This window comes from Colletotrichum tamarilloi (genome assembly GCF_030869305.1).
Source record: "Colletotrichum tamarilloi strain Tom-12 chromosome Unknown Scaffold_294.1, whole genome shotgun sequence".
In the NCBI taxonomy this organism is placed as follows: domain Eukaryota; kingdom Fungi; phylum Ascomycota; class Sordariomycetes; order Glomerellales; family Glomerellaceae; genus Colletotrichum; species Colletotrichum tamarilloi.
In genome coordinates, this window is record NW_026849677.1 from 1 (window position 1) to 11,902 (window position 11,902).

Consider the following 11,902-nt stretch of genomic DNA (forward strand, 5'->3'; position numbering starts at 1 on the left):
CGTTCATTGGCTAGTACTCAACGCCACCCCCTCCATGTGGCTCAGGTGCGCCACCCCACCAAAGATTGGGACTTGCGTTCTTGCAGTGAAACAAGGCTTTTCGAGCTCGGCACGGCGGCGTGATCGGGAATCGAGGGGGCAGGGCGACCTAGGTGCGGTCAAAAATACTAAGAAGTAGTCTTGGGACAGTCGTTCTATCACTGAGGACCGGGAAACCTACGGCGTAAGGGCGTCATCTTGAATCCACTGGGGAACGCCGGGCAAGCCGCCTGTTGGAAGACCTTCCGTTAGGAAGAACGTTACGATTTCTGACGCAGCCATGGTGAGTTTGGCGAACGAATGGGCGGCCATATGTCTGGAGGAGTGACGGAGTCATACGTATACATAGTCGTATCACGCCGGCGGTAGAGTCGCCCAACCAAGAAGAGAAAAATAGGAAAAGCAAAAATCGGTTCCGTCGTGATTCGGACCCAGGTCTTCGGTGTCGTCAGAGGATAGCTTGCAAGCTGGACATCTTGTGATACGAAGCATGGCGGCTCTTGATGTGGCTACTTCAAATAGCACAAGTGGAGAAACAGAATGCAGCGAGTGTTCGTTGACAATGCGGGATGATATTTGACAACAGTTTGCCGTGAGGATTGAAACGAACATGGACGAGAAGTATAAGAGACGAAATGATGTGTACATGAAGAGCTTAGCTGTAGTAATTCGCTAATCAAGGCAAAAAAGCCTACTTCCTCCCGCGTAAACTCCCCCGTTTGGGCCGCTTGGTCGGGCTGGCGCCATCGTCGCTGTCGTCAAGGACTTCAATCTCCCCGGACCGCTTCGAGCCAGTAGTCGGATCCGTGTCGCGACAGATCCTAGCGCTGATTGGTCATAGCACAGGTAGATGGAAGCTGATTGGCCAGCTGACTGAAAAAGCATCACGATTGGTTGTAGATTATCTACAGCCAATGACGATCGATTTCTTACGCACCAATCATAGAGCGCGCGACAGGGGTGAATCAAGGCATAGGGACTTTTTCCCCCCCTCGCGGATGGAGAAGTTAACCTTCCTAACGGAAGGCAAAAGGCAACGTGTCGAGTAAGTTTTTGCGGCTGTTCCGAACCTTTGTAGTTGGAACGCCTATGAGTCCACAGTGTACCGCAGTCTTAGGGGTGGCGCTGCCCCAACCACCGTCTGATACCGCTTATCACAAGACGAGAGGACGCGGGCCCACACCGCACACAGCCCTAGCCCCGCGCGGCGCACACATTACGCCAGGAAAGCGCCAAGGACTATTGAATGCGAGGAGGGGTTTTAACAACATAACCCACAGGACGTAGGCAGCGAATCACGGCGTATTCGCCCAACGCGAGATCGATAGCTCACCGCGGTAGAAGGTTTCGACACTGTACTTGACAATACAGCATTGAGTTTTAGTCGGCGGGTGGACGATAGTGATAGGTTGATACCGGATTGGAAAGTGCATAAAGTGTTGTGATCCCTGCAAACCTACGGAAATGCCATGCAGCCGAAATGGTCAAGTGCGTTCAAGACTATTACATAATTTCTTGACCTAATGTCCATCCTCAGGCAACAATATCTTGACAAAACATGTGACATGATTGAGTCTCCTCTAGGTCCACAATTTGCGGCAGTGTGACGAATAGAGCCTTCCCTCTTGGAGTGCCTTGCGACAACTTCGCCGTCCAGCACCAACTCAATCACCATGACTCTTTCCATCACCCTCACCCTCCGCCTGAATGGGCTTCAGGCAGACGTATTTCACCAACCGGAACTATGCAATGAGGCTCACGAACTGGGGGTTCAATTTTTGGATATGGTGGAGATGGCCCGCGACTTTAGCTCAGCGCTTCACAATCCCCGCCCACAAAAGTCAAGAAATAACTTTTTGCGCTTCGTTTTCGAGCAAAGCCATGATCATGATCAGGAGGCAACGAACCGCAAGCTTAAGCTCCGGGCTTTGAACGGTATAAGTCTTGTTCTCTGCGCCGCAACTTATACGAAAAATTCGATACTTGGCTTCTCAAAGGGCCGTTTCAACATACTCCTTGCACACTGCAGCAGCTTCCTGGGGAGTCCGGCAGTAGTTGCATCCAAGCTGCCTTCCCAACTTATCCATACATCACTTGCGGCTCCAATCCATGCTATCGATGATGTTTCATACCGGAGGTTCCGCAGTGGTGAGTTCAAAAATCTCTCGCAATCTCAATTTTACCATCCCTGACTTTGAAGATTTGGGAAAACTCCAAACGGGCTTAGGGGCTACACAAGCCTCGATTGACCTAGGTCTAAAACAAGATCACGGTCTTTGTCGCAGGGAATCAACTGCCTGGCCAAAGGAACAAGTGTCAGCTTTGCTGTGCGTTCAAGACCCTGCCGTTCTCTTTCAAAGAACTAACTTCGTAGCCATGGGCCCCAATGTATTACTTTCTGTGTTGTTCTTCGCCAAATTGCTCGACTCTGTAAAGATTTTGAACGCACGATACCCTGTTCAATCCACACGATCGAGGCTCTGGTGACCATTTCCAAATCTGGCTCCCTTGACGACAGTATGCAACTTCTCGACACCGCTGCAGATATGCTCACGGACTTGGTACCAGTCTCGACGTGGGCATCTGTCGTGCATCGACGCAGCATAGTCCTACGACTTCTTGGTGATCCCCAGAGCTCCGAGCAGGAGTTGCATACGTTTATTCGGCGGTCACCTAATTTACCAGGCCACCTTCTCATACCTCTTCAACTGTCCCTAGCAAACAACCTTATCTACCAACTGAAGTACACAGACGCTGCCCAGATCGTGCGAGAAATCCAAGTCACAAAGGATCTCCAAGGCGACCAAGTTCAATTGATTTGGGATCAGATTTACTGTGTTGGTCGCGTTATGAGGGGCCAAGGCGACTTCGAAAGTGCCAGAATCTGCTTTGAGCAATGTTTCAAAACCTATGGTATGCGGAAGTCCAAAAAGATCATTATTCAGACAGCGCTGGCAGACCTTTATTGCGAGTTAGACTACAAATCTCAGGATGATCAACGCTATCACCTGTTTCAAGCCAGGTCATTGCTCGAGCCTGCCCTCGAATCAGTTGGAGTAGCTAACTCAAAGAGCCGCCGGCGCCTCCTCTTGTCTTTGTCGGAGATCAACCTTCGGGAAGGTCGACTTCATGAGGCAAGGAAATCATTGGAGGAACTATTAATTCTCTATGGTGGCATGGACTCTTTCGATGTCGTCGACCGACTTGGACACGTTCGTTCATACATCGCGTTAGCTCGCACGTACCCTGATGGCCAAGCTGAGCCTCAGTGGAGGAATGCTCTGCGTCTCAACGCAGAGTACAACCCATCTGAGGAAGAAGTGTTCACTTGTGCCATCATTTATTTGCACCTCAGCTGGCTCAGCTACTGCTCAGGGGAGTTGAATGGAGCACAGAATATGTACGCATGTGCAGGGAAGGTTCTCAACAGAAGAAGACCTGAGTATTTATTACCCGGAGTTGGCACGTATGTTTTCGATGAAATCCAGTGTAAATTACGTAATGCAAATTTGTGAGGCGGCCTGGGAACACCCAGCTATTCAGGATGTAGCTAAGGATGCCTCGTCCTCACCGGTTGCTGCATACCCACGTCGTGCCGAAGCAGATCGTGAGCGTCTCCGTCGTGGCTTTTCCACTAGGAACAAAAATTCGTGCCCATCAGGCAATTCACCAAGAGGCCAGTTTCCATCTTCCTGGAACCAGGCAAGAGCCTCGAGGGGTTCAGCGTGATCAACATAGAACTTAGAATTCACGCCCGACACCATTCCGCTAGCATCGTCGGAGTTAAAAAGCCGCCCGCAGAGCTGCGCCTCGCGAACATAAACAATCGGCGACGCCTTTAGCACATCAGCGGCATGGTCCCGAGCATAGTCCATCGAAACGTCGGAAAATCTGATATCTTCATAACTAGTCAGCAACAAGTTCGCCAGAGGAGTCTGGTCCATACCTCCGATTGCCTTCGCGAGGGCTTTACACGCTGCTGGATGGGAACTCATAATCCCGAGCACATCATCGTCGTCATCGATCAAGTTCAAGAGAAGAGTAGTTGCGAGCCTCTGTTCTCGGTAATTGCTGTGGACCACCAGTTGGGTGATCCAGCATACTCGACGATTCGCATGCTCCCAGCGGCAAGCGAAAGCATTTCCTGCTAGAACGCCATCGATATGGATGGTGACATATGTGTTGTTCGATCCCTCGGGAAGACATTGCACCCGTAGGCGGTCTGCGCTCATCTTGACACGACTCCCTTATGACATTTTAGCAAGATATTGACAGATCAAGGGTAGGAGAGTGATTACCAGGACTCCCAGGTCCTTCATTGCCCCAGACGCCGTAGTTCTCGCTGAAAAGTTTTGCAGCGTCCTTCAACATGGCGTCAGTGACTTGTTGGCCATTGAAGTTGCTGACAAGCTTCGCCATAGTCTCTGTTGATGTTTTCCTTCGTTTTCGACGGGGATCGTCTGCTTCGAAGGTTTTAACGTCGGGAAAATCAGAGAATCGCAAAGACGGGGAGCTTTCTGGCGCCATAGTCGAGCAGATGTTGTTAGTCTTATGGGAGTTGGTACGCCAACTCGCGAGGTGATCACTGGCAATTCGGATCAGACGTTAAACGCTCAGCCTTTTGGCAGGCGCTTCCATCACGCAGCTATTGGCCCTTTCCTCAGATGAGGGGCAGGCACACGAAAAAATACCCACTTCCTCATCAGCAATTGGTGACCTTCCTGAATGTGGGGCGTGTGCTACCCCTCCAAGGGGGAGAAGTAGATTCTGTCTGTCTATTGGTAGTTTCCTCAAATGTGGGGCGCGTGCGATGCTACCCTACCCTGGCTCATGGTATCTCACTGCCTGTCACGGCTCCAACGTGCGTCTACATTACTAACAAGCGTGCAAGCTTCTTATCCAGGTGTGGTTGACGTACGTTCACTCCCAGGGGTCGCTAGGATAATCACAGGCCGACATTACCAGAAACGAAGCATAATTCGATGCAATTGCCACCGTAAGCCCAATGAGGACGTCACAAGGTTGGACCAACTCGGCAAGGGAGATACTACTGGATCATCCAAAGCGACCGATTCGAATCATGACCTGATTACGCGTGCTTCTTCTGCGAATGAACCCCGCTGTCTGGTCGCTCGGCTTCCGAATGGCATCCACTCGAAGTATAATAAGGCAGCCTTAAGAAGGCTTGTTGATCGCATGGTTCGCAATGCAGCAAAGGCTCAAAGCAATACAGTCCATCTCATTATGTCTACCTGGAGAGAATACCGACGAATGTCCGAGACGGAATTGGCGATTTACGGCCGAAAATACTCACAAATTGCTGAAGAGAACCATGAGCGTATATCGGTTTATATCAAGATTTTCGACACAGTGGTGGTAATTGAGACGGATGAAAATATTACGATACCCAAAGCCGATTTCGACCAAACCATGGCGAAGCGCGGACAAAATATCGCACTTCGGCGTGCTCTTCACGGCTAATCTATGAGGATACCAACAAGTAGAAGGACGATCTGACAGAGAAAGTCAATTCATCACGGTTAAAGGCTTGATACTAGATTGATCCGCACCATACGAGTTTCAACACAAGTTCGCAACAACGAAATAAGACAGCAAAGCGAAGGATGTGCGAGCAGTTTTTGGTAGTTCACTATCATGGGTTTTCGACGCGCTTCGCAGCTGGCGCGTCAGGGAGAGGCACAGGAAAGCGGCAAAGTAACACTGCCGGAGGCCAATACTTGGACAACAAAAGCTCATCAACCAACGACCAACTTCTCTGTCCAGCTAGCCGATTACATACTGATGCTATTCAACGCCAAAGGTGCAGATGTATCCAAAGTCTAAGAATTATAAGAGAGCGACTGGAATTAAGAACAGATAAATAACGAATACTATGATTTGGAAAGGGTTGAGTAATCATCCTTGCGTCATGCGTCACCATATGCTCCAGATCAGAAGAACGCGGCGTGCATCAAGACGTTCACCAATGAGGAGGAATTAGGCTCAGCTCATGATTTCCTCACATAGCCGAAGTATTAAGCTAAGCTTCCGGATCTGGTCAACTGTGCAGAAGACTTCGTCGAGCGTGCGTGGTTTGCTGCCTCTGGATGATGTAGAGGCGTTTGCCCGTCGCTGGCTCACAGCTGGCCCGCCAAGGTACTGGACTTGCACAATCCTGCAAAATTCGTGGCCTAGACTGAAGGGACCCCGTTGCATTCCGGTCGACATGGGGATCTTCCGAGCCCCTCTGCAATTTCCCTACTAATGCGAAAGAGAAGAGCTGATCATGTTGCTCATGACAAGCATCGCTCTGTCACTCCTCCATGGGTTCTAGCCTAAATTCTTTGTCCGTCTAGCTCATAATCATATTTTGTAGAGATGTTCGAAAGACTTTTAGGATGTACCGTAAGCGGTGCTATGGCTTGGCTTTTGCGTAATGCTGCAAACTTTTCGCTTCTACCACAGCGTCATAGAGTAAATACGTACTCTACCTGACGGTGACGAGCCAAACGCGAGTTTCAGAGAACAATGAACGTCTGAAAGGGCCGCCGGGATGAATAGGGGTCTGTACTATCGCTAATAGCACGTTTATAAAGATATGACAGATCGTTACCTTGCGTTCAAGAGTATCTCGGCCTAGCTGCCACAATAGCCTTGTGTCAGGCACCCAGGCAACTGATTACAGACTGCGAACGCATATCAGGCAACAGGCCAGCTCATCCCGTCGCGCGAGATACCCAAGATTTCCTGTGCAAAATGATCCGCATAAGCTTGATATAGAAGCAACCAGGATAGCGTTCGTATTACAGCATATACATGAGATTATGGACGTGGTCTCGCATTATCACCTCGCATAGTCCACTCGCAGGCCATTGGAGTCTGAGAGAAGCCCCTCGGTAGCAGGAAATCAAGCTGTCTCAGGCATGCCGAGCCTGACTTGCGGCGCGGCAAACACAAAGCGACTCAGGCCGGGCTGTAGAATCTCTAGCATGGGCTGAGGTGATGCTAGTTTCTGTTTCCGGTCATAGATGGGAGGCTCTGCAATAGCAGAGCACTATAGAAAGTCCACGCTTCTCCTCGCACTCGTGTCTCGTGCTGGTGTGAAATGACTCAATATATTCATCATGGCGTCAGAGCATGACTCCTACCAATTCCTGACATTGCTCTTAGTTCAGACTTTAAGTAGTCATGCAACTGCCATCTTCAAACAAGCAGTGGCAATACTAGCTGACTTCATATGGAATGCGGTCGTTGTTTCCCAGTCGGTTAGCAATGACGACTCTTTTTACCCGGCGGTACTGCGATGGACAAGCACTTGCAAAGGGCTCTCGAGGAGACACCAAATAGTGGGCTTGGACGAGGCTCCATGGCTGAGCCATTTACGAATGGGAGATATCGAGGGACCTGCCGACAAGCCACTGTTCTTCACCCCAAGTCCCGGCAGATGCTATTTCTCCTTGAGGGGCAAATTCTTCTGGGTAAATCGGCAAATCATGCGAACAATGCCGGGAGGGCGAAGAGAAACGATTACGATCAAAAGTTTCGGCCGAGATCCGACTGCCATCAAAGAACTTTTGCGGTCGATCAAAGCAGACTACTTCGAACCAAAGCCTGGCAAGGTAGCGATATACGAAGCTTCGGGCGATCAGGAGCCCAAGTGGGAGTTGGTCACATCGCAGTCACGCGATATGTCTACCATTGCCATGGATCAAGAGCAGAAACTGGCCGTAGTGAAGGACTTGAAAGACTTCCTGGAGCCGACTCAGTTCAAGTACTACTCTGAGCGAAGTATTCCGTTTCGTCGCGGGTATCTGTTCCATGGGCCCCCAGGGACTGGGAAGACATCTTTCTGCGTGGCCTTGGCCACTGAGTTTCAACTTGATATCTATATCATAAGCGTTGGTGCGGTAGACGACAAGTCTCTTGGTAAGCTGTTTCGACTGCTTCCGATGAGATGCATTGTACTGCTTGAGGATATCGAGACTCCTCAGAGTACACACAAACGCCCGCAGCCCCCTGAGCGACGTCAGGAACCACAACAAACGCAACAGGTCACCGACCTCACACGCTCGGGCCTTCTTAACATACTCGATGGCGCTGGGGCCCGACACGGACGTGTTTTGATCATGTCGACCAACCATCGCAGCGAACTTGACCCCGCTATCACCAGACCCGGGAGAGTGGATATGGAGGTCGCGTTTGCGTTGGCGAACCAGGAAACCGCGAGACAACTCTTTCGTTCCTTGATCCTCACAGGCTCTTCCATCACAGAAGAGTCCGCAAATACCAAGACCGCCGACACGAGTCGTGACTTCGCAGCAGAATTTGCAGAGAACATTTCCGAGGGCGTGGTCTCTCAGGCAGAGTTGCAGGGGTATCTGGTACGGAGGAGGCGTGATCCGCAGGCTGCTGTGGATGAAGTTTCTGCATGGTTCAAAGAGAAAAGTGGTCTACTGATAGACTGAAACTGATTCAAGAGGACGCAAGCCCTCTGATTCTTTGATGGGTCTGGCGAAGAAGTGTTTTGGGATCGAGGATATGTGTTCATGAAAGTAGCCGTGAATGCGGAAGCGGTTGAGACGGCAAAGCTTATGAACGAACGAAAACATGTACTGAGAGCTTATCGTGTATTCGGCAACAACAACGATGTGTTCAAAAGACAGCCTTGATATCTCGTTATGCATGATTGGAGGGGTTGGCCGACATTGAATTGACGCCCGCTTTCGGAGCTCTTGAAGAGTGCACTCGAGAGAAGACGGCCCCAAGTCGGTCAAGAACTGAAGCAATCGGGAGATCCTTCGCGTCTGTGAGATATCGATATCTTAGAAACATCGTTGGTGTGGCCGTGGCTCTCATTTGAGACCCGTACTGCGAGTTCAAGCAACTCAATGTTGCTTTTCGCCATCGCAATAACTAGCTCTTCCAATTCAACTACGCGCAATCTGAGCTCTGATATTTCGCGATACCAAGGTGGCGAGGGCCCTGATGGCAAGTCCTGTGTCTCCCTATACCCCGTTAGTGTCATCAACTAATCGGACCGGAAATGGCCTATACCTAATCTGACTTCCCAGCTTCTGTGTCAACGTTTCGCTGGGGGGCTGAGATGTGGTTTCTTCTGAATCTTCGATGGCATCAATTGGCTCGATGAAGCCGCTGGTGTCCGTTCCTTTCGTTTTACGACTCGAGAAGACTTAGTCTGGTCGGCAGGTAGCAAGCTTTGGGCTTCGATCTTGACCGTCGGTAGGCTGCCTGATGTACTGTACGTCGTATTCATGTTACTGTCGTGGACGATGCCTCGAGGTCCTTGAGAACCACTGAGACTGTCCCCGACGTTCACTTGGAGATTTTTCTCTGGCTTTACTATACCACTGGGACGCCCCGACAAATCTGCAGGTGTGAGCCTCCTATCGAGAAGCGTCAACGCCACTCTGACGTACCTGGCTCCTTTTCGCGGTCGAGGGTTGCTTTGAAGTCGGCAAACATTGCGTTTTGTAACTGGAGGGATGCCCTGCTAAGGAGGGTCGAATGCGTCCTTCGGGCGGTTGTGCGAGTAATGGATGGTCTCTGACAATTTGGACCCGAAAGTTCTTTCTTTAAACGCGATGAGAGGATGAAGCTATGGCGACTTGGGTGGTGGGAGATTTTTCCGGTACTTTAAATGTTTCACTCCGGGCCCGTAGACACGACACTGGCGTCGAAGAAATCAATGTAGCAAAGAAATCATGAGGACTCCACTCACTGCATTGGCCAGACCGGGAGACTTCTGAAAATGGTGCCCAAGTTAACTCTCCACTGGCAATCCGCCAGTAAACAGAACTGCGTGGCTGCCGCGCGCATGGTGTTCACTCAGCGCTGCACAGTAGAACGCCAGCAGATCTTCGCCCAATGCAATTCCGGTATTCGTTACCTCCCGGAGTTATTGTTCACACTCGAAGTGGCTGCTCGCCCTTGATGGCTAGGGATGATTTTACGAACACCTCCAGATACCCACCCTCACGGACCTGACTGCCCAATGCAGACGAGGCAGGCCCAGCCAAGTTGCTCATATCTCCGCATGGGGACCCCAGCGCGCTGGTACACGGCCGAGGGGTGGCTTTCACACGACTTGAGGAGGTACACAGACGGGACTCTGTTGGCGAGACAGCGTCGGATGTCCCATGCCCCTGCATCATGCGGCGACAAGGATGGAGAGAGCACATCCACAGGATCTCTCGCAGTGAATCGAAGAGGAGGGGTGCAGGCACGCCTCCCCGGTCCGAATGCCTGCCAACCACGAACATGGGTACATTAGCCAGTAAAAGGGGGCGTGCCTGGCTTTCTTCCTGAGCAAGCATTGGCTTTGTTCCCACGCCCCGCTAGATCTTCAGCCTCCGTGGATGGTGATCAATGAGCGACCAATCACAATGGGCCCTGTGAACGGCCACAGGCCGTCGGTGGATGCGCCAATACGAACTCATACCCTTGTTCAAATACCAGGCGCAAACAAAAAAACGATCTGCCAGTTGCTTCTCGTCTTGACCGGTGTGGGCACTCAAGCATAGCGGTCAATGGAACGCATGTCCACGTCGACTGCTGCAGCCTCGTCGCCACAGGGCAGCTGCGCTTGAGAAGTTGGCCCTTCGTCCGGGTACCTGCGGTTCGCAAAGATACACCCTGTAGCGCAATGACTCGGCTACAGTAAATGGTCTCGCTGGGCGTTTGGTCACAGTCCTGAACCCACTTCAGCTGCAGGTGTCTTGATCGCCTCCTTCGAGCAGAGTTACCGTTGAGTCTGCAAAATTGTGTTACGGAAGCGCCGCCTCTGGTAGAAGCTGGGATTCTCCTCCAGCGGCCAGGACGACAGCACGTCGAGGTGTCGCTGCGCATCGCAATAACCCATCGTCAGTGCCGTCGTTGACTCGCCTTCACTGTAGTCAAAACAGGCGTAGCCGTTGTTGGTGGACCCAATCATCAGACGACTGGTAGCCACTACAAAGTACACGCTAACCTTATTGAACGTGGCAGACAGGCCCATGCGGCCGTGTCAGAGCGTCCGCTTGCTGCAGCCCTTCGACTGGGGTGCTGCACACGGATCCAGATCCGTTCATCCCGTGGCGTCCCACGAGGGAGCAGGTGTCTGTATAGTGTACATGCACCATGCTCGGTAATGCAGGGGACGCCAGCGGCCGCCACGTCTGGGCTAACCAGCGCACGCCCCTACCCTGGCGCTGTCTGCGAACGACGGAGAATGGAGGGCAAGTAGCACACGCCCCAATCGCCCTCGCGTAACGCCCCTTCACCCAGACGCAAGGACCAGGTTCCGGCCGCGGCGCTGGCCCGGCTTCCGCACTACCGGCGTGGGGCCGTCTGACCCCGCCGCGCCAGGAAAGTCCTGGGACGTCATGCTCACCGGAGTGTGGTCGCGCGCCGAAAGCGCAGGCCATCACTCCGTAGGTCCCCGACGTATCCCTTGGTGCTGTCTTTTGTACGAGCCCGTCACTGGTATTAGTATTCGAGCGTACGGCCTTCACGATGTAATGTGCAGTTTATCGAATCGTAAACGCTCCTTCCTTTGATACCATGTCTGCCCCCTCCTACAGCAGCCAGGCGGGAACCTGGCAAGAGCGCCTTGAAGGTACGAGAGATTTCTCTGTCCCGCGCCGCCGGGTCTGAACAGCGAATAGATGCCTGCCGGGAGGCCAACATCATGCCACCTGTGTTCCAAATCGTCTCCGATCGGCGAGGTGAGCATACGCTGCTGGCTATTTGAGCGGTACTGACTCTTTCGCAGGAGGACGCACGGCTTTGTCTAGCCGGGTGACCGTCCACGGGCGCACGCTCTCGGCCCGGTTCTGGTACGACGGGAAGAACTTGAACAATGCAA

At 51.9% G+C, this 11,902-nt stretch overlaps 7 protein-coding genes across 7 annotated transcripts; 4 read left to right on the forward strand and 3 right to left on the reverse strand.

The window, feature by feature from the left end:
* Positions 1–1,712: 1,712 nt before the first annotated feature.
* CTAM01_16967 (uncharacterized protein) lies at positions 1,713–3,554 on the forward strand (the record flags this gene model as incomplete). The annotated part of the gene is made up of 3 exons (XM_060532959.1): positions 1,713–2,187; positions 2,240–2,366; positions 2,414–3,554. The coding sequence occupies 3 exons, from the start codon at positions 1,713–1,715 to the stop codon at positions 3,552–3,554; spliced, it is 1,743 nt and encodes a 580-aa protein (XP_060372457.1).
* A 24-nt stretch (positions 3,555–3,578) lies between these two features.
* CTAM01_16968 (uncharacterized protein) lies at positions 3,579–4,458 on the reverse strand (the record flags this gene model as incomplete). Its single annotated transcript, XM_060532960.1, has 2 exons — positions 3,579–4,285; positions 4,338–4,458. 2 exons carry the CDS (start codon positions 4,456–4,458, stop codon positions 3,579–3,581), a joined length of 828 nt encoding a protein of 275 aa, XP_060372458.1.
* An 825-nt stretch (positions 4,459–5,283) lies between these two features.
* CTAM01_16969 (uncharacterized protein) lies at positions 5,284–5,520 on the forward strand (the record flags this gene model as incomplete). Its single annotated transcript, XM_060532961.1, has 1 exon — positions 5,284–5,520. The coding sequence occupies one exon, from the start codon at positions 5,284–5,286 to the stop codon at positions 5,518–5,520; it is 237 nt and encodes a 78-aa protein (XP_060372459.1).
* A 2,021-nt stretch (positions 5,521–7,541) lies between these two features.
* On the forward strand, positions 7,542–8,504 carry CTAM01_16970 (uncharacterized protein; the record flags this gene model as incomplete). The annotated part of the gene is made up of 1 exon (XM_060532962.1): positions 7,542–8,504. The coding sequence occupies one exon, from the start codon at positions 7,542–7,544 to the stop codon at positions 8,502–8,504; it is 963 nt and encodes a 320-aa protein (XP_060372460.1).
* A 462-nt stretch (positions 8,505–8,966) lies between these two features.
* CTAM01_16971 (uncharacterized protein) lies at positions 8,967–9,522 on the reverse strand (the record flags this gene model as incomplete). Its single annotated transcript, XM_060532963.1, has 3 exons — positions 8,967–9,034; positions 9,104–9,205; positions 9,477–9,522. 3 exons carry the CDS (start codon positions 9,520–9,522, stop codon positions 8,967–8,969), a joined length of 216 nt encoding a protein of 71 aa, XP_060372461.1.
* A 1,048-nt stretch (positions 9,523–10,570) lies between these two features.
* CTAM01_16972 (uncharacterized protein) lies at positions 10,571–11,053 on the reverse strand (the record flags this gene model as incomplete). The annotated part of the gene is made up of 2 exons (XM_060532964.1): positions 10,571–10,692; positions 10,828–11,053. 2 exons carry the CDS (start codon positions 11,051–11,053, stop codon positions 10,571–10,573), a joined length of 348 nt encoding a protein of 115 aa, XP_060372462.1.
* Positions 11,054–11,598: 545 nt separating this feature from the next.
* Positions 11,599–11,902, forward strand: CTAM01_16973 (uncharacterized protein; the record flags this gene model as incomplete). The annotated part of the gene is made up of 3 exons (XM_060532965.1): positions 11,599–11,653; positions 11,703–11,762; positions 11,810–11,902. Coding segments are annotated over 3 exons (208 nt in total), but the record flags the coding sequence as incomplete, so codon positions are not given.